Source organism: Drosophila grimshawi, unplaced genomic scaffold (genome assembly GCF_018153295.1).
Source record: "Drosophila grimshawi isolate 15287-2541.00 unplaced genomic scaffold, ASM1815329v1 contig_311, whole genome shotgun sequence".
In the NCBI taxonomy this organism is placed as follows: domain Eukaryota; kingdom Metazoa; phylum Arthropoda; class Insecta; order Diptera; family Drosophilidae; genus Drosophila; species Drosophila grimshawi.
Genome location: NW_025063098.1, coordinates 374,817 through 397,616, shown reverse-complemented (window position 1 = coordinate 397,616; position 22,800 = coordinate 374,817). Strand labels below are relative to the sequence as shown.

Genomic DNA, 22,800 nt, shown 5'->3' with positions numbered 1-22,800 from the left:
TAAAAATGAGAAGATAATATAGCTTTTCACCTTCATTTTGAGTACAAAATATAAGAAACATTTTCTTTATTATCATTTCTATAAGTTGTCTATAATAATTATATCGTTATGTGAAGCACGAAACCAGCTAAGATATTAAAAATTTGTTTCCTTAATATTCGATTATATATTTAAATATGTTTAAGTGTGTGTACATGGATTACTAATAATTCGAAATAAGTCCAGAATATTTTTACTTATACATGTTATTACATAAGGCTTATGGCTACAATAATTTAAGCTAGCAAGAATGCATGTTTTAATTAGTTTTTGTTCCCTCCGAATATTATATTCTTGGTGTCAATACTAAGGGGAAGCAGATTGCAGGTAATGCTACGCTCGCCGGTTGAATCTTAATTGTTGAAAGATCAGCACAGTTTATATTATATTTTTGTATAATATTGGCTAGCAAAACAAATCCAAACCCACGCACTAGATTTTGGCCAATGCAAGTGCGTTTTCCAATACTAAATGGCAAAAAATGAGGAATATTTTTTCTTAATTGAAATTTTCTTGGCTCAGCGTTCACGTGAATAGTTTTTTCATCAATCTTGGTCGTGATATTTGGATTTTCTTCGGAAGAATGATTTAATATCGCTTCCTTTTCAAACTCAATGCCTGAATCTGATTCCTCTGAGCATCTTCTCTTGTTATTACATTTCGATGATATTGACCCAGTGTTCAAGTTTTCTTCTAAAAACCTTTCTGGTTGAAATTGATCAGGATTCTTCCAGTACTTATTGCTCATGTTAAGCACATAATTGTTAACGAATACAATGGTTCCACTAGTAACGCCAAAACCCGATATTTGTGTATCCTCTGTCGCTACATGTGGAACAATTGGAGAAGATGAGTACCGTAAAACCTCGAAAATAGTTGCCATGGTATAAGGCATTTTGTCCATATCAAATAGAGTAATATTACGTTGACCGTTTTTGGATACTAAATCGACTTCACACTGAAGTCTGCTCCCAATAACAGGGTCCTTGGCAATATACGAAAGAGATAACATTACTAAATTTCCTACAGCTGAGTGCCCACCTATAAAATCTTCTAGCATAAAAATAATCGTGTTGCGTGTCACGTTTTTATTTTCTATAAGGCTCTTGAGAAGTACATCTGTGAAGTCGATGTCCGGTCCGTCTAAATCAATGTTTAACTCTCTTTGATTGATAACCCGCTCCAAAATAAATTTACGAATTGTGGTGGACCAATGACATATTTTTTTTGTGTGTTTAGCGTAAAAGGGTAAAAGCCATGGCATAAAATCTAATGCGCACCCTTGATTAATTTCCCAAAAAATCTCATCAAAAAAGTGAACTATTTTTTGAAATTCCTTATCCTCATAGTCGAACCGCATTGAGCACATATATTGACTAAACATATTTGCGCATGCTGTAAGCAAAAGAGGTTTTATATCAAAGGCTTTGCCAGGCTCGATGACCGTTTTCAACTTTTGCATTAAAATAGTAATTTCATTGCATCCAATACGCGACATTTTTTTGAAGTATGATGACGATTCACGTGGGGAGCAGTGTCGTCTCGCTAAATTTCTCCGTTTTTGTTGTAGCAGTGACCAGTCGCAAAGTGCAAGAGCTGTGTAAGAAGGAAAGACATATGGCAAGGATGTAATACATTATTTGTAAAAACATATTTTATAGTGTACATAAATACAGGAATCAGCGTGCTTGCAGCTAAATTTATTTCTTATTTTACGGGATATATATCGAATTATAAATACTTCTCTTGTTGATGGTAGGTTTGATTAATACATTGCGAAAAAACAGTTTCTCATATATAAGTAAATCGATCTGTTCACATTTAACTTGTTTTACCACCAAACAACATGAACCCAAGTCATTATAAATAGTGGACTTCTTAGATATTTAAACTAAGACATAAATTACATAAGGTTGCTTGTCAAATATTAACATCCCTCAACAGTTGATCAATGTTATGCCAAGGTATATTCTTACCGGACGGAAGACTTATTTGGTCTTCATTTCGATCGGTATACGAATATTGTTGATGTTGAGGAAGCTATCGATAAACTAAAATAAATTTGATCTGCGAGTGGTAAAGGAGAATTTATATTCCAAATTTAAAGCTCATTTAATCTTAAGAAATGCAATATTCATTCCATTTCTGATTGGTTCAGGGAAATGAAAGCGTGTGAGGCGATGGCTATGAGCTTGTCTAGGGGGATGATTAACGGAAGACTTCTTCTTAGTTTTGAGGCATGTCTGCCTCTCAAAAGGAACCATAATTGGTCTACGATATTTAAATTAAATTAATTACAACTATTGAATATAAGCTGGATTGTTTTGACTGTGAGAAATCCAGTCTATTGTTATTATTTTTCCAAATTGTGCACTGCAGTTGACAAAGCAGCAAAATTGTTTTTGATCACTGTTTATTTTTATTACATATTCTCACAATTTTCGCTGAAGCATGAATTTTACGACTAATACATGACGGGAAAATCGGAATTAAGTGTGATTGCATCAAATAATTCCTGCCATTCCATTATTGTCAAACCAAAGAGGCCATTTTAAGTTGTATGAATCAAATTGATATTGGCAAGGCGAAAGATCTAGATGGATCGTAAAGAAATTGCATTGAAGATCTTGACTTGGGGGACCATAGTGATTTCTACACAATTTTTTCCATTTTAATTGATAAGTCTTTTGAGGATACCTTAGATCTCTACTTTAAAAGGACAAGAAGGACTTCGCCCAATGTGCAAACGAATGCAGAATAAGAAAGACAAGTGAAGCACCCTCGATATAATACCTCAATGGTCATAACAAAATGGGTTCAGCACAAATTCAAAGCGACTGACTTTGAAAGCGGCAGAATTGTTCGAGGGGCAAAGCTTCAATTCTTTTTTCAGAGACAAATGATGGAAGCAACTTAGAAATTCGTCGGGCAAGCGAGAAAATTAAATCGGTTGGCAACATATCGTACAGCAAAATCCCAATGCCAAAATAATATTCTGTAAAACGTAAGTAAAAATGTTTGTAAAGCAAGACGAACTTTAAGAGTTGCACTGATTTTTGAGCTTACTGGATGTATACTACAGAAGATGGAGAGAACAAAGATTGAAATTTGCCAAGCGTCAGGGAATCAGGTCGAAAATAACGACAGATCAACGGCCCCAAGTCTCAATTCGATATTTCACTGAGCACGAGCGCGCCGAACAACCTACAGCAACATTGTCAACATATGCAATAACGTTGTAGCCACACCACAGGGTTGGGAGAAGTTCGATTATTGCTACGTTCCATAAGAGAGGTGAGAGTACTCCGCCCCTACTGACCTGCATGGCAGTATCTGATCTATATGACTCGATGAAAGATTATCGACCTCCAGGCCTCTCAGTGACTCGGTGATTAAATTAGGGAAGATGTTATTGAAATCGTTGCTGAAAGGTGTTTAGCAAAGGGTTCTTTATATGAACGAAATTATTGAAAACAGTGCTTAAGATATGCCTGAACAAATTAAAAATATATATTTTGATATTTTTTTTATTCTTTGTTTTTTGTTATTGCTATCAAAATTTGTTAAGGAAATTTGATTAATTTAGATTAAAAAAACATATTTAATGTTCAATAATTTCTGATATTTGTTCAGAAAAGTACAGCGCCCCAATTATTAAATATTATTTATTCTTTTCATAAAAAACTGTTAAGTTTAATGTATATTTTTATACTTTGATATACAAGGTATTATATAATGTATGAACGCAACTTTCTTCGGCATCCTTAGAGATAGAAAGTTGAAACTTGGAACATATACTGGCCTGTGCAGGCGTCAGACAAAGTGTAGAAATTGGGGGCCATGAAATCGATAAAGTCGATAATTGCAGATCGATAAAACCACATATCTCCCACAATTTTAAGGCTACAGTCACCAAATTTGGAACGCACGTTGTTGGCGGTGTCCTTCAAAGATCGACATATGCATTTTAACACAGCATTTGAGTTAAAAAAAAAAAATTGGTACGTATATTACTGGTAGCCGCCTTTAAGAACAGATGACATTATTACATCCAGTTCCATACCTGCGTTCATAATCGCTCAAGCCGATATTTCGGAAAGTTTAAGTCGATAAACCCGTATATCTCCCACAATTTCAAAGATAGAGTGACCAAACTTGGAAGGTAACTTGCTGGTTACCTTCTTCAAAAATCATATAATAGATCGATAAAAAAATTGGATGGCCATGCCCACTCTGCCTCCTCAAACCGATACACCTGTTAGTGTAAATCGATAAAATAATGTTACCAAACTTGATGGGAAGATTACTAGGAATCTTCTCTATATTTTTTCAGCCACACCCACTCCAGTTTCTAAAATTCATAAAAGCCTATATCTATCGCAATTTGAAAGCCAAACTTGGACAGTATTTCTTGGCTGCACCCACTCTGTTCTTTGCTACCTTATCAGCTGGTATTTCGGAGTCGGTTACGACCGACGGGGTAAGCTCCTGTGGAGACTGTTGTTGTACAAACGTGTCAGAGGCCTTAAAAGCTTTGTGCAAAATTGTATTAATCCCTGAATGGGATTTGAAAATTGTATTCCTTTAAATTTAGAATTGCGTCAGGTTTTACGAAAAATACGTTACTTTCTAAAATAAAAAGAGAGGTGTGATTTTCGTCTATAAGGCAGATAAAAAATCCATACTCATAGGATTTCAAACGTAAGTAAATATTAGTATATATATCTGCAAATACTCTGTATGAATTAAAGATTTCCTGGTACATGCCGATAGACTCTGTGAATCCACAGCCAACAAGCAGTCCTTAAGCGAGGTGGCAAACATGACACTGTTTGAAGGATCTTTAAGCACAAGCATCAATTTTTTAATCAATTTAATAACATTTCCCTTTTTATCTTATATTAACTTATTTAATAGGAATCATCTTAGGGATACATATACTGATGCCAGTACCGCTTTAAAGATAATTTCAATATGCGTATATGCTAAAGAAAACTATGCAGATTAATACCTGCTAACGTCAAAGCAAGGAGATCCTATCATAGCAAATTTTGTCTGACAACATGTATGTCGATCTGGTCTCATTAGCATACATCACTATAGCCAATATGAAGTAAATTTTAATTATTTATTAATTCATTATCTTAAATATGGACTTGGCTAAAGGTTGCGCTGAACTGATCGTTTGCAATAAGAGATCGGCGTTCTTCACAGAGGCAATGCAGATCGTCAGAATCGTCAAATGGCGCTTTGTGGTTAATGAGCTCCACGGCATGCCTATGGACGAGGTAATTCGAAGCGGAGGACAAGAGTGCTCTGGCAAGGTGCCTTAGGACTATTGGTGCCTATGAGGATACCTTGACGGAGTTGGATGACGACTTCATTATGGTGGAGGCGAACCTGCAGAGTGTTCTCGACCATTTTGCAAGTCAACTTCCATCACATTCAAGCAGCACCCGATGCCCCCTTACTCTTGAACATGGAATGCCGAAATGGCCCCTGAGACTCAACTTGTCCTGCATGGGTCATGACTAGAATGATCCACCACACCTGCTCCTAAGGGAGATGGCGTCACTGCCGGCGAGGTCAACAACATCCACCTCATCGTAGGATGCGGTGAGGAACTGACACAAATGAAAGTAGTGATCTTTCTTATTTTTCTTATGTCAAGGCGATGCCTCAGACACTATTAATGAAAAAATAACTCGAAGATCCTAATGAGATTCCCGCAAATTCCGATTGGAACTGAACCCCATTTTTGCAATATACTCAAAAACACCTTGCCATGTGTCTATTCCATCCAGGGAGGCATGGCTAAGTGAAATCCCGGGGTCGATTATGGATATATAAATAAAGACAGATGGTTCAAGGGAAGACTGGAAAGTTTGTGGACTGGTCTACGCTGAGCATCTTTTTCTAAATCATTACACCAGGCTGCCTGATCATTGAAGTGTTTTGAAGGAAGAAGTTACTCTGCTGAATGCTTATGAAGTAGGGAAAACACTCTGTAGACAGCCAAGCTGCTATTAGATCGACTCAATATCACCCAACTCGGAAAATGTAAAAGCTGTTGCTTTCTTCTTAATGAAATGACGGAACAGTTTGACATTCACCTTATTTGGGACACTGGTTATAGGGAAATTGAGGGAAACTGCTATGCGGACCTCGCAAGGCATTATCTCTTCTCTACTTCCGGAAAGGCTGCGCATAAAAATTTCAAACCGCATACAAACAAGAAGTGGATTTCAATCACAGCTTGTAATATCTTGCGCATTCGAGCTATCACTGTACACTGACTGGTTGGTCCCCATGCGACCACAGGGGCTGTCCCTCGCGGTGATTATTGCAGAAGTTCTCGGGACGAATAAGAAGAAGAAATTTCTGGGATGTTCTTTCTTCTCAGAAATAATGGATCTCACCGATATCCAACCAAGACAAAAGGGGAAATTTTCGAAATTGGCGGTTGCCGACAATCGCCTTAACCTAACCCACATACCGTAGATAGTCAAGTGTGGAATTTAATGAACGGAGAAGTGTGGTCAATAAGATTATAGGCACCGCTTAAAGCAAGTTATACTGCCAGAAACTTAACAATTTATCCTCTGGTAAAGCCTGGAAGGAAATAAAGTATTTTGGTGCTGGGAAGCTAAGTGTAGAATGTGATAATAATGTGGATGTAAATTATTCCAATGTTCTGTTTACTCACTAGAAGTACCAGAGGTCTAAGGTTAGTCCAGGTTAAATAAGTATAGTGATTAAATCTATCAGTGCGATATCGTCAAACTCGATATCGGTAACAAGCTGTCGCAAATTTCTACACGGGATGGCCAATCTGCATGTTATTAGACTAAACTGGGTGCCTGGGCACCATAATGTGGAAGGCAAATGTAGAGCTGAAGAGCTAGATAGAAACTATTACCCATCCTCTCGGATAAGGGAGGTATATGCGTGCTTCTGGCTACCTATAAGCTTAAAATCAGAGAGTAAAGATTATAGACTCAGATCAAATGACAATTCGCTAAATGTCAACTGTGGTCGCATAGCACGCCAAAGCTGGCTCAATTTAAATAGTAAACGTACGAAAAAACTGTGTAGTTTAAGTAGCATACACAGCTTTGCAGTAATTCGTGTTAAAATTGACGACTGGTTAGAGGGTATTCATGCCAATAGGCTGCAAGTACCCTGTAATGATTTCCGTAGAAGCTGCAGAGACGAAAAGGAAGTAGAGCCTCCGGCACACTTTCTTTGTCGAAATTTATAATTGTAACTGACTGGTTTACCCCCTGATTCCTGCTCACATGACTGCCATAGAAATGTTGTAAGATCCGGGCCAAAAATGGTATAAGTGTGTCAACCTTGGTCGGCAACCGTCAAACCTAGTCTCACCTTACCTATTTTTACTCAGGGTCAAGTCGCTGATATCTCTTACAATAGGTACTAATTGAGATAGTAGTTTTAATTTTATGTGTGTCAGTCAAGTATGAGCAGGTGACGCTCTAACCAGTGTAGGGTAAGGGTATGACCTTCAGGCTGACTTCAGGGTCGCTTTACATGCTGCTGTATTATATAAGAAACATATGTATTTAGGGTTAAGAATTTACAATAAGATAAAGACCTGTTCGTCAGAGCTAAGAATCGTCTCATCGTGTTGACTACACACTATACGAGTGTCAAACATTTTTTGGTCTTTCGAGCCGGATTCAAAGCTCGATTTTAAACGTCGAATCTGAAATTATATTATATTCCTTCTAGAAAAGCAAGGCATGTTCTGTATCTTACAAAAGAACTGTGAAACAAACACACTTAAGTAAATATGACGTCGAAAAAGCAGAAGCAGCTGCTAAAAATAGAGCCGTCTACAACGCAAAAAGAGAATGATAAAAGAAATGTTCAAGTCATGCAAAGCGGAGACAGAAGATATAAAACGCAATTTGAGCAACACGGACGGATTTAAATTTTGGGCATTAATTCCGAAGAAATTGACGATTTCTTCTTCGAAGGTGATGTTTTTTTTTTGGGGAAAATCGATCAAATCTGTCGGGTTTGCAAACCTTACTGAGACAGGAATATCCCACTACACCGCAATTCAATGATAATCTGGAGAGTTTCTGGGAACTGAAAAAAAGTGGAGGCGTTGATTGCGATGCGAGATGTCCAATGCCAACTGGTCAAGGCTGAAAATAATGGAGCAGTTGCGCATCCTGGTAATCACGTAGATCTACGAGCGATTGGTATGCTAGATGACAAATAAATGACCGAGTTGCAAGCTCAGGTACAGAAGTAGCAACAACAGCAACAAAAAGATAGCAGAGTCTGGCACTTTATTCGCCGGGGTGTACTCACATGGGTGGATTGTGGGAATCTGGAGTTGAAGCGATGAAATACTATATTAAGCTGATATCCAAAATCGGCGCAATCGTCAAATTAAAAGGTGAATTTAGACCTATGGACCTATTATGGTCATTCATCATGGACAATTCATTGATTAGTAAAACACAGTCAGACTTCGGGAAATATAGTAGTTACATTGTCTAAATTTTAAAAATATCTGAATAAATTAGAGAGCATTTGGACGATGGTAACACAACCTTACTAGCACTACTTGACTATAGTAAGGTATTTGATGATGTGTTCTAAATAAAATAACATGATGCGCTTTACTAAGTTTGCAGTTTCAATTTTAATGTTTAGGTATCTGAAATAAAGCCCCTATCAAGATAAAGGGCAACATACAATAGTAACTGGTAAAAAGGTAAAAGTGTCTCGTAATATATAAAAAACAAATATATATAAATGTCTAGAGGCTTGAAAATTTAATTAAACAACCTGTTTTCTACTGTGATTTTTAGAGACAATTTGGTTAGTATCTTGATAGACCCATCTTTTGAAAGATCGGCACCGGCCACGCTAAACTCCCGCCGATACTCAGCTCGTTACGCCCGATGTACCTGATGCTGTGAACCATTACAGTTATGTGTCCCACACAATTGGATAGCTAGAGTAACCCTTAAAAAAGGGGGGAAATGTTCGGCCACTCTAACGAGAACGATAATCTTAGGTCGACGTTCATTGAGACGGCTGGACGGACGAACTGAGGGTCATAACTAACCATCTCAAAATGGTTGGAGATGAGCCCTTCTGCCTGTTGTAAACTTTTGTACAACTTCATTACAGCTTTATTAGTTACATTAAGTGTGTTCTTGGTATAAACATATTTGTATATCCTGGTATTCAATTGGTGCTAATATTCTACTTAAAATTAAAAAAAAAATATTCAATATCTAATTACTATAATATATAATCTAAACAATAGTTTAGATCAATCATTTTAAATCTGCTCAGACAGAAAGGAATTCTGTTCACGACCCGCAATCTGAGAAAAATTGATTTAGCTTATTGTTTAAGCGATGCATAGGTTGACCATTCTTTCAATGAACGGAAAATAAGTAGTTCTACCAAATTCTCTCACAATTTAAGGGATAGCCAAAAAATATAATTCATAATCAAAAAATTTAGAAACCAGATTTTTAAAACTTCTTTAAAGACGATGATAGGGAGTATCATTATCATTATCATTCCCAGCAGTTATACAAACGATTTCGCCGAACTCCGGTAGAAAAGTTCTTACATTTTAATACTTACATTTTCTTAATTCAACATTTTTCACTTAATGAATTCAACGCTTAAAAATGACACATTTAAAGTAAGACTTACAATTATTTCGGTCACCTCCAAACAGTTTGTGATAACGTAAGAAATCAGGTCGTCCGCCAAAAAACTTTCCATTCTTATTTAGTACCTCTCTTATTAAATCTAAGTTATTGACTACAAGACAACGCGTTTGGCCAAGAGTCAAGGAGTAAATATCGCCATAGTGTTTAGTTAATGTTCCAAATCCTCTGAATGGATTTTTGAAGCGGCCAAGTATATCTAAGTTTCCGATTATTGGCCAAGGACGTGGCCCTGGTGCCTGAACTAGTTTCCGACTAATTGGCTCAGATTTTGAATCTCCGGTATTAGTTATTGTTTTTCGTTTGCAATCACGAATTATTGAAGTATATGAGGCGATTATAACTGATAAAGCCATTCCGAAAATCAAGTAAATCGTTAAGGTGAACATTTTAATAAAACTTGTGCGTTGTTCTTTTAAACCAATTAAACTTTTTCTATTAATAATCTCAACTAAGTAAAATCGCGTCGCTATTGTGTTTTTATAGCTTTACCAAATAACAAGAAATGCTTGTGCGACTCGATCGAAAATTATTTGCTTTTCAAAGAACCGTCTTTCTTACGTTTTATTTAAGTCGAAGTCGAAGTCAGACAGCGAGCAAGTACATTCATAAATATGTATCTGTATTTGTATGTTGGTGTGTATATATTAACATCCATAGGTATGCGCATATTTGTTTATACAAAGTTCCTGCATGCTTTGATTTAAAAGAGTTTGTACACACCTCACACATGTACATATATATGTCTACATATGTGTAATACCTTCATCTGAAAGTTGCTACTGCCACAAAATTTAAACAAAATTTCTGAGATATTAGGTATTGATACTTATACCAATTTGCATACGTTTGTACATATGTGGCTATGTACACACATTCACTACATGTATACAGTTATAAGTTTATTTAAATAAATATGTATCAGCTTCATGCACATGTATTTGTGTCTTGTGTTAAGTCCATATACGATTAAAGCTTAGACTGGTGCCAAATGTTTCTCCTGGGTGTTCTTTTTGAAATCGATCAAAATGTAAAAAAAAAGAAAAATATTAGAGTTGTTAAAATATTAAAGTGGGAAGTGATTTTTGCTTCATATTTACACGTAGGTCGAATGGTGCTTCAATTTTTATATATCCGATAACTTGTTGAAAAGATTCAAATATTAAAATATTAATGGCATTCAAAAAATTAGACGAAGAGTCAGTCCGAGTGTGTTCACTTGATTTCTTTTAAAATATTACTGATTAGTGGGTTTGCTTTACTTTAATTTTTTTTAGTGACAAAATTCCCTGCTAACTCTTTGTGGCGTCGGCTAGGCCAGATCTCCAGTTTCTTGGGGCACCGAAAGGATCCGGCTAAGTTTACCTTGCTCTGAACCTGTGTTAGTATCACTAATAGACTACATAGACACGTTCTCTAGTAGACGAGGTTTGTGTGTAATGAATGTGTGATTATAATAAAGGGATGGGGCTCTACTCTACCAGATAAAAACGAAGGCAAGCGAAATAATGATACCATGAACAAAAAATCTGATTTTTCAAGTAGTAATTTTTTAGTCGATTTGACAACTCTATGTATTGTCTGCTTAGTGTGACATAGTGCAATACTAGGATAGTATAGATCTTAAGCTTAAAAGGAGTAATTTAGTTAATATCTGAAGTGTAAAATGGTCCATCATTTATTCAAAGGATTGAGGATACCCAGACGACACCTAGTCAGATCAAAAAGGCTAACGATTAGATATTCCAAGTGTACAAGGAAAAAGTCATGACGATTTGGGCTTCGAATCGGGCTAAGGATCGATAGTAATTTGCAAACAGCGAACTAGGGAATGACCACTCTTTATACACATAAATGCTACACTTTAAATTGTTATATGTCATGGAATAAGCCATTAATTTGTACATATATTAAACGTTGTGTATTTTGAATATATCTATATATGGAGTTGTAGAGTCTTCCGCTTGATGCTCCGAATTACAAAGTAATGCTGTATGAGGAAAGGGTTCTGTACAAGATCGGCCATGCTTATGAAAAATTGGACGGGGTTGTAGTATAGATTCAAAGCTACTCCGTCTACAAAGCGTTGATAACGAATCGCATTCGTAATGGGATGTTTTCGCTGCTGGGTGTCGTTCGCAACGATGCAGGAAAATTCTAGTAGCAGTCAAATTTTAGAAGAATAACTTTTATTATTATTGTTGGGATACATATGTATATGCACTGATCTTTTTTATGCCCCCTTCTGAGCCTATAGCTCTTCCATCAACCCCAGTTATTGCACGAATGTAAGAATCTTTGTAGGGTTGAGGGTTTCTATTTCGTTAGAGCTCAGAACATGCATCCCTAAGATACAACATCTTTTCCTAGTTAAGTCAACACAATCTGCTGGGATGTGCTTAAAGGATTCTTCCTCGATTTCACAAAACTGTCAAAGTTCGCTACTATAAATACCCAGTTTAGAAAGATGACTTCTTAGTCTACAATGTCCTGTCAATAGACCGGTGAGTATCCTAAGCCTATTCTTCCCAGTGGTTATTACCTGCTTAAATCGCTTATGATTATAGCCACAAAATAGTTCTGCTTCTCTTAGGGCCTCTCTTCTCCCATTCTCGCTTGTTCATCGGCCGCTTCGTTCCCCGATGAGTTGCTCAAGCTTGGATCGTACCTCACAAACTACTCTTGACGTTATCTTTGAGCCCTTTAGGGCATTTTGCATTGTTGCTTGACTATCAGATAAGATGGCTATATCCGTGTTCCGATAGTTACGTTTCAGAGTGAAATCCGCACATCTCCCTATTGCACACACCTCAGCTTGAAATGTGATGGTGTGCGTCTCCAGGGATTCTTGGTAGGATATCCCAGGACCACCACTGCAAGGACTGTGGCCTGATGGGTAAGTGATCCATCGATGTACCACTTTATGACGCGCGATTTCATGGCGTGGACTTCATCTAAAGTCGTCCATTCCCTTTTACTACTCATATGAACTGAGAAATTCTGCTCGAATATGTATTCAGCTAAAATTTCATCCTTAGATTGCATCAGTAGGGGATGTTCATCCGAAAGAAATTGGGTGTCTTTCTGACTTAGGATGTGATTGCCCCCAACTCCGTCTGCAGATATCATTGTACGCAGGCCTTTCACTGAAACTTTTGCAGCTGTCTTTGCACGGTGATCAGTCACGCCCTATCCCCCATGCTACCACTACCTAGGTCAGCATGGGCCTTAGTACCATTTGGTATAGCCATCTCATTATGATGATGTACTCCATGAGTTTTCGGCTATGCTACCATACGTATAAAGCGCTTCGGAGCACTTTGATATCGTTTTCTGCACATGGGTGCCAAAGTTAAGTTTACTGACAAATGTGACTTTGATGTTCGGGGCCGATGACTTTTACGTCACTCGTTATTTTCAGCCCTAAGAGCACAGAGCGATTCTTCAAATTTGTCTTGTCCTATGATATTGAATACTCCTGCTGCAAGTCTACTGATTAGTTCGTCTACTAACAGGCTCCAGAGTAGTGGGGACAGTATACCCCTTTGGCGACATCCTTTAGTAGATATTTCCTTGACAATAATATCATGCATTGATGCCGTGGTTTATCCAGGACCTTCCTCGAAAAGGTAGCCTTGATCGCATCATATGATATCTTGTCAGAGGCACCGGCTATATCTAAGAAGGTGCACATTACTGCTTCCTTATTATCAACTGACGCAACAAGTAAAGTGCTGTGTCCGTGGAACTGTCTGCTCTATATGCGTGCTACGTTGGATGCAGGGGACTTTGCCTCAGCAAAGGGCTTCTAATTTTGTAGTCCACAAGCTTTTCCAACATTCTCAGTAAAAACGATGTTAAGCTGATGAGTCTAAAGGTCTTTGGGATGTCTCTCTTTTTTTTTTCCCTACCACGAAATTTTTCTCAAAATCATCAATTATGCTGTTGTTAAGATAACTTAGAGTAGTCTTTAGTTCCAGTGGACTTCTGGGTATACCAGATGTTCCACTGGCTTGGTTGATTAGTTGGTCATTCCCAGTTTATTTTTCAGGGATTGCGACTTTGTATACGCTGTGTATTTAATTAGAGTTTAAATAAGATGATTCTGTGTTCAGCCATAAATTTTTCCGGAGAGAAGTGCCAGTCCCTAGGTAATTTCAGTGGCGAAGTGTGCATGTTTTGTGGAAATGAGGAAGAATGTTCAAAGCACATCCTAGCAGATTGCATCGTCTTAACTAGGGAAAAACGTAGTAACTTTGAAGCCAAAACACATGAAAACCCTCAACGCGAGAAAAATTCTTGTATTCGTGCAGGAATTGTTGTTGATAGAAGAGATATAATCTTACAGGTCGCAATGCATGAATCCCCATAATAATAACAATTGCATTGAATACTCATTACCGTGCCTTTTAAATTTAGTGACTCAACCTTTGAAATTGCAGTAGATATAGGGTTTCCCGATTTTTTGAGTGTGGAGTAACCGTGCGAAAATAATATAATTAAATAAAAAGCTATTGTTCTTATTTTGGGCGGGAATTGTATTTTTTTAGCGATCTTTAACTGCAGTTATAAGTACTGTACTTTTGGGGATTCTAGCTTAAAAATAGTGGAATTAAATTTAAATTCTTAAGTTAAGGGTGTGAGTAACTTGTGCTGATCTTGAAGGGACATCGCCAGCACTCTACTACCCAAATTTGTAGACCGTTGCCTTAAAATTGTGGGCAATGTGTGGATTAGAGTTGTTTCCAAAATTAGAAGTGAAATATTTACCAATGATTAATTTTTATATAAAACGAATGATGATAATGTTGAATTAATTTTGATTATGCGATTATTAGAGATACCATTGCTCAAAAGGTTTCGGTGAATATTTTTATATTTACAATATTCTAAATAATATACATTAATAACAGATTATGTTTTCAACACTTACATTTTGTATCAATATATAACTGCTGCCGCAAAGTATTTATAGTTTCGATTTTGCCGATGATATATAAACGACGAATTTAATGTAGTCATCAGTATACTTGTTTTTGCCTTGTTAGTAGGTATGATAACCAAATAAATTACCAGATAACTAAAAATAAATACTTACAGTACCAAGCTGAAAGCCCAACATGCAAATAATAAGTGTCGAGATGGTCGGATTCAGACGATGGATGGGATTAAAGAAATCGTCCAACCATTTATCAAAAAATGCATTCTTATAAGTCGAATTGAATATATAATAAATCAGTTTGGTTATTAAGTTTGACGACGTCATATTGTTACAATGACGATTCAAGTCGATCAAATCATTACTATCGCGTTCTAACACTAATAGCCTCGCATATAAGGAAATCCACTCTCGCCCCTCCTCAGAAGAAGGGGTTTCTGCCACTTGGTATTACATTGGTATCAGAGAATTCCGAAGACGGGATTAAATGACTTTTCACTTATATCCTAAACCTATTAAAACTGGGAAAGGGGTATAATGGTCTTGTGCAAATGTATGTAACAGGTAGAAGGAAGCATCTCCGACCACATAAAGTTTATATATTCTTGCCAGTCCGTCTGTTCGTCCGTCTGTTCGTCCGTCCGTTTGTCCGTCTGTCTGTATGAACACGCAGATCTCAGAGACTATAAGAGCTAGAAACTTCAAATTTTGAATTTATGTTCTCGTATACTCGGCGCAGATAAAGTTTGCGATATTTTTCATCGATAACTGCCTCCGATTCTCGTATATCGATACATTAAAATAATAAATGCTACAATTTTAATGGGTTCAAGCTGTATTGTAGCGATCTCACTCTGAAAAAGTGAAATCGGTGATAGAAATTTTTTTAGAAAAGCAATCTAAAAGGGTTTCGCCTCAGCTTCATTTATATAAAAAACCTGTTATTGAATTCCCCCAGGCTCGGATCTGTGCCGAGAAGGGAAAACGAGAATACAATTTTGTTATATTATTTAATTTATCTTATCTTGTCCTTTTATTTGAAAGATAATTTGAATTTGAATAAATTTATATTTGTATGCAACTGCGATATTAATTAGATAGATTCATATGTTTTTTTATATTATTATTTTTATTTAATTTAATTATTCTTAAATTATTTACGAGAACCCTTTATTAAATGATTTTATTATATTAGGCTGTGCGTCAAATTCTGTCCAGTACGTCAGCAACACACGTTCATCCTCTTAGATTCTCCACTACAAGTCAGGATTAGAAGTGGTTTTGTCATTCAGCCAGGTATCTTCTGGAAACTCCACATTACCCTACCAAATTGTGGATTCGAAAAAATATCCATATTGTAAAATTTAGGGTATACACGATTGCATTTCGCGATCGATGCAGCTAAAGATCGATAAACGTTATTAACATGAAAACCATCTTGACTTAAATTTTGACAGACATGCTAATATTGTGAAATATTAAAAACAAAAATCCTGCTCAAATCTGCGAAGTCAGAACGTAGAAAAATACATGCTATTAAAAAAATTAAGTTTACTCTGTCTCCATCCACTGACAAACAAAATACTCCATCAAATATGCACTCAAATATAATGATACCATAACTAATGTATTTGAAGCGGACTATTATAAATCCCGTCTGAATAATAACAAGAATATAAAGCACGAATCCAACTGGTATAGGAAAATAACGACAAAAAGCAGTAGTTGGATTTGAAAACCTAAGTCAATAGCGAATATACGTAATTTAAACAAGTGAGAAGGTTGCAGTCGGGCTTAACCGACTGCGAAATACTCTGATACCAGTACCTAATACCATCTGATAATAGATGCCACAGAACATGGTGGATATGGCTTTAAAATTGTAAGCGAAATAAGCTTTTGTGACCGGAAAAGGTGTGACTCTGAAGAACATCACCAACAAACTACCAACTAAATTTGGAGACTGTTGCTCTAAAATTGTGGGATATTTTGAGGAAACTCAAATTTTACGATGGTAGTAGGCGAACTATTAAAACTTATAAAGGCTGTTTTTGGAACTAAAAAAGTAAGGTATTTATTCGCCGTGAAATAGAGGCACGGCGCAGATTTATTGGTATACTTCAACGACAAAACACGGTTCGCCATGTTTGTATGTGGATCATGGCTCACAACTCTCGCAACACTAATGTACTAATATAAGTTGCTAGCGTTATTTGCTTAACAAAATTCCTCAACTGAACCTTCCACAAGGCTGCCGACTGCTAATAGCATCACAGTGGTGCGCATAAATGTCCTGTTCCATAGTCATGTTCCTGGTTAATGATCAAGTCATGGTTCGAGGCAACGGGTCGGACTAAGGTGGAATGCGACTCGAGCCGTTAGTTAGCCATAAATATAAGAGACTTCTGGCAAGTTTGTATTCATGCCTACAGACGCCAAGCGCCTCATAATGATTTCTGCAGAAACTGCAGAGAAAAAGGAGCGGAAGCATCTCCGGAACACTTCTGCTTCTGACTTTCACTTGCCAGGAAGACTCGCTATCGTGGGAGGCCACTTTCTACCGACCGACTGACCAGAATTGTGAAATTCATTTTGATCTTAGCTCACACGAGTGTCACAGAAATGGAGTGAGATCCCACACGGTATCGCAACGGGCCTGGAGAGGCCTATGTGTATCGACCTTATGGCAACCGTCTAATCTAACCTAACCGGAATGAATTGTGAATGTGAGTTTATTGTACTTTTTAAACTACATGTATATGTATAAAGTAGCAACATTACTTGTTTTCTTACTAATCAATAAATAAAAAATTGTTTTGCAATTTTTTCTTTTTAATATATGACTTAGTTGTCCCCACAAACGCAAAAGGAAGTACGACCATTAAAAGGATTATCAGTATCTAATTTTTTAACTTTATTAATTTTTTAAAGAAATCGTTCGTGTTAACACATTTATGTTAATATATTGTATTTTATAATCTTATCCCACCCAGAATTAGGGATGTCATTAATATGGGTCTTCCATCAAGAAAACGATCCTAAACATACCAACCAGAATTGGTTTGAAAAAAAGCAGTAATCGTTGAGGAGTGGCTTGCACAGAACCAGAATCCAAATCTGTGGATTGATGTCACAGAGGCAATTGCTGCTTCTAAGCCAACAACCAGCGTTTGCCATCTTTGGATAGCCAATCGGGAGTCCTGTAGCAAAATTACTCTACAAGAATACCAAGACTTCTATGTTTTTTTTTTCTTAATTTCGTTGAATCCAGTGAAAAAAATAATCAGTGAATAAATAATAATAATAAAGTCTTTCACGTCTAAAAACGTTTTCATGAGCTCCTTAAACTTGCAAATAAAATAAACAGTTCTTCGAAAACAGTTCTTGTGCGGGGGGATTCTAACATTTTTTAATGCAGCAATATTTGAACACAGAAAATATTTGGAATACTTTCTTTGCCAAATGAGCCAATAGAACAGCTAAAATACAAGATAATGCTTGAAGTGAAAATTCCTGCAACATTAAAATCTGGTGGACTTTATGTAAAACTCGACATTGTAATTTGTTATTAATGTTGTGATGCCAAAAAATTACTATATTTCTAAAGCTGGAAGAGTTTGGGAGTTTTTTGAGCAGCCTGTTGAGCAAGGTGAGCAATGCTAGCAACTTTGTTATTTGGACCTGCATTCTCTTCTGATTTGTGGGTGGTGGCTGGAAAAACCACACAATTTTTGAACACAAAAAATATTTATCAATTTATTTATTTTATTAATGTGTATTTTGCAAAATTAATTGTTTAATGAAATTTTCGAGCGTCGTTACTTCTTTTCTCCGTCCGGCAACGCTGTCGAACCACCAGGGCTGGATCGCTGGAACAACTAATTTAGGGTGTCTAAGTCTGCCACTCAGTTTTTTCACACACCGCCATCTATTGCTCATCTTTAAGTCGGTTGTTGCACCAGCTCAAGAGAAAATAGCAAATATTACTCATTCCACCTGCTAATTGAGTAGCTCTGGAAGTGAATATTTACTCCGACAGATGGTGTTGGGTGGCGATATTTACATTCCACACTTAACGAAAGGCATTTACTCATCGTTAACTTACCATTGTTACAACTCTGTGGAGTCGCAATTCATTCGAATTTATTTTTACCCAATGCTAGCAGATATAAATGTGCACATATATTCTTGATTCTTGATTCTTGAGCAGCATTAACGGCTTTGTCGCCTGGCCCCTTGTCCACCTCTTAATTTTTAAGCCATGGATTGTATTGCAAAAAATTTGGTAATATAAATTTTCATCATTGATGCTTTAATTTATAATAATAGTAACAATAATAATAATAATAATAAATATAATAATATTAATAATAATCATAATAATAATAATAATAAATAAAAAATCTCGCAAAAAGTATACTTAGGCGGTCATTTATTAAACGATATTCCCTCCATAAAATATAAAACAAAATTTCAATAAAGTGTTAAATAAAATGTTATACACAAATGTATACACATATGTAGATATATAAATATGTGTATAAATTAATAAACAGCGCACCAAAAAACACATTTCGTTATTTGCAACTTAATTTCATTTTGTGCTCAGCAAGTTAATCTAATTTATTACTCAACTCCAAATCTCTTTAATTGCAGTCAATTTTTAAAACATAAATAAGAAGAGCAAATACCTGTTTTGGCACGTCGAAGATTATATACCCTTCCAAACCAAAGTCGACCTGAAGAGTGATAACATATCTGCTTAAATATTGATTTAAAAAACTGAAGTATTGTGTTACTGAGTATGATATGAATACCAATTCTGTTAACAAGTTTAAAGTTATTTATTTGTTAGTTTGTATAAAAAGATTCCATTCGATTTTTACAAATCATATCTTATGGGATCAATTCCGTTGCTAGAAATATCTTGATTAGTTGTGAGAAGCACAATATAATGTTGATTACGAATATTAGTCACAAGGTCGAAGATGTGCTTCACATATTTCCAGATACCCTCCACTAAAGTATCAAAAGGCAAACTTAATTTTGCTTAAGCTAAAACTGGTTTTCATTGATTCTATTTCTACCATATACATCAACAGATGTACAAACATATATGTGTTGAAGTATGACATACTTGTACATATATATTTTCTGTATTCCATGGATCACTGGAGATTTGTAAGCCATGTAATTATTAATAAAATGGGTATGAATTGTCTAATGAAATTATTGTTATTTTATGTTATGTAAAAGGCAGAAGGAGACATTTTTGATATTGTAATCAAAAGAGAATTCGTCATAGAAGAAAACATTTAAATAATACAAAATTAAAAGTGAATAATTACATTAAAATGTAAAAAATAATGGATTAAATAAGTCCTGTTTAATGGTTTAATATTTGTTCCAAGGCTTGGGGACACCCAGGAAAAATCCCATCAGACCAAAAATGATTACATTTCGTATCTTTTGTAATATGGAAAGTAAAACGATGAAAGGCGCTTGATACAATCTTACTAATCTTGTAACTTGCTCAACATGAGTGATATAATTTTCACATTTTATTATATATTATATAGCTTTCATAGGAACAATCGGTTTTTTTTTTTAATTTGAAAGAGGAGGCGTGTTAAAAATAAAATTTTTTACTTTATTTGATTGACTTTTCTTTGTTATTTTTTTCAAGAGCTAATATCAGAGTATATTTAATTTGGAATTTAATTACATGTATGTTGCTATTAAAAAAACTGATTCCTAAGTTATTCCTAAATTATTACTATATATAAATTATTACTTGACACCAAAAATGTATTTTTGTAAGATCTTTGTGTCAAAATAATTGTATTGCAACCAAAGGTTCAAGTGATATTCACGTAAGTTTTTGAAATAAATGCTTCGAAAACAGGAGTTCGTTTTTAAAATGTTTACAGTATATATAAATGTCTATTTTTTATTGTTTATTATTGTCAGTGCAGTTCTAACTACTTTGGGATGTGAAACAATAATAAAAAAGAAAAAAAAACTTTGTTCAGTGCGAAATAACAATTCTGCTCCTTTCTATTTATTCTCAAATTATACTCCATGATGTCTATCGATGACCGACAAATTGCTTTTATATATATCATTTATATATATAAAAAAAGTTTAAGAAATAAAAATTAAAAATGTAATTTATACAAGACAGTACTTAAGAAACCTGTATTTATGAATATATTTTTACTTGACTTTAATCTCTTATCATAATTATTTAAATAGAAATGATTTACCCAACGCTATCGGCCAAATCTATCAGATGCCAAGTATCTAATGTGACACCTTTTCCGTGTGGATTACAGTTTTTGAAGTTGTGGTTTTTGAACAGAGCCGAATGACAACGGCCAATCGAGATGTCTGTTTTCGATGTGGGGCGAGTATTTCAATGTTTTCAATGGGTGAAATAAAAATGATTCAATTGGCGGTTCGGCTGAAATAAAAGCCGTCAGCGGTTGTTGTTTGGCTTGTTGTTGGTGCAGCGGTGGTTGTTGCTATATTTAGTGTTCTTTTGGCGCTGGGCTGCTCTGAAAACAAGTTTCAACTTCCAGTTTCCAGTCCAGCCGTGCAGTTTCTCTTTAAACGCCGACTTATAAGTTAAATGCGCCTTCGATAAAGACGACGATGCGAAATGTTAAAATAAAACAAATTTATGTTGCAATTAATGCTCCCGATAAAGTCGGGCCTCAGACATGTTGTGGTCCATAAAATCGGTACAATGCCCCCCTCTCGCTCCGAACGGGGCCCCAATGAGATTAACACATAATCAAGCTAACATGCGCGACATTTACATATAGAATCGAATTGAATTTAATTCGAACGGAATACGGAATAAGGAATGCGAGCGTGGATTGTGCGCTCCTCCATTCTAATTCAGATGGAGTAAAGGTTACAGGCGCGATTTAAGATTTTAATTAATCCGAGTGACGCTCGCAGATAAAGTGTTCAACAGAACTTGGAACTCTTACAACATTTGCAAGTGGGCCAAAGCTAACACAAATTGTATGCGGCTTGGCTGCTGCTGTCTGGTCCGCCCTCGGGCCCAAAGGGGTATTGGTAAATAATCCGAAACCACAAAGCACTCCATGATTACATCAGGAGGGCCATCCTGTTTGGGAACTGAGTAGGAGCGATGGCAAAAACTTTTGTGGCTAAGAAAAGAAAAGAGACCCAGAAACAAACACGCACTAAGACCCACGTTGCCGCAGACTCCCAGCCAGCACTGACACAAAGTTGAGTTTGAGTTTGAGTTTCAGTTGTGGTGCAAGTTCGGGTTTCGGGCTGCGGCCATAAATTATCGCAGACAAAGTCATTCGTTCCATTTCGAGCGAAGCGCTATGCGTGCAAGCGAAGGAGACTGGTCTGGAGATGGAGTTGGAGAAGGAGAATGAGGAGGAGGAGGAGGTGGAGCAGTGGAGCAGGGGCCAGGCCAAAGCCGCAGGCTGTCAGACAGCAGCAGATGCAACCGCAGAGGGCTCGGTGTTCGGTGTTCGGTGTTTGTGGATCGAAGTCGGGCTTGTTCGGTGCGGGCGCAGAGCTGCTTGGGCTTAGTGTCGGTCTCGTATCTTCGGAATCACAATTCCATTTTAAATTAAAACCCAAAGACGAATGCGTGGAGGGGCATACCTAGAAACCGAAGAAGATGAAATCCAAACTGAAACAAAATGAACGCAACAGGGAATTCGAATACGCGTCGATGTTTCTGATTATGAGAATTTCTTGTTGTTCTTGTGCCAGTGGATATTGTTGTTGTTGCTGCTAAATAACCATACAAAGGGTTCAAGCTGCTAATAACAATAACACAAAGAGCGCGATGGCCCATAAGGCGGGCAACAAAAAAGATAAATTGCATCTGTGGGATCACACGCACGCAGGTACACAACCCAGGGCCAGGGCCAGAGCCAGAGCCAAATCCAAAGGTGAACACAAAGCTGAGCCATGTGCTTTCCTCCAGATACATAAAAAAATGCACAGAATGGCCGTTGGATAATGGTGGGCCTACACCTGACACTGACACTGACACTGACACTGACACAGCCGGCAAGTGCGGGTTGATTGTGT

The 22,800-nt window shown here is 36.5% G+C and overlaps 1 protein-coding gene across 1 annotated transcript; it reads right to left on the bottom strand.

Annotated features, from left to right (window-relative positions):
- Positions 1–156: 156 nt before the first annotated feature.
- Positions 157–10,159, bottom strand: LOC116805403 (cytochrome P450 307a1-like). The gene is made up of 2 exons (XM_032737027.1): positions 9,754–10,159; positions 157–1,635 (listed from the first exon to the last, which is right to left on the bottom strand). Exons 1-2 carry the CDS (start codon positions 10,157–10,159, stop codon positions 326–328), a joined length of 1,716 nt encoding a protein of 571 aa, XP_032592918.1. The 3' UTR covers positions 157–325.
- Between the last annotated feature and the right edge of the window lie 12,641 nt (positions 10,160–22,800).

Bases quoted from the DNA above. Each gene is read 5' to 3' on its own strand.
- LOC116805403 (XM_032737027.1), bottom strand. From the start codon at position 10,159: ATGTTCACCTTAACGATTTACTTGATTTTCGGAATGGCTTTATCAGTT. The intron at 1,636-9,753 runs GTAAGTCTTACT...CTTCTTACACAG, and splicing joins TGGAGGTGACCGAAATAATT to CTCTTGCACTTTGCGACTGG.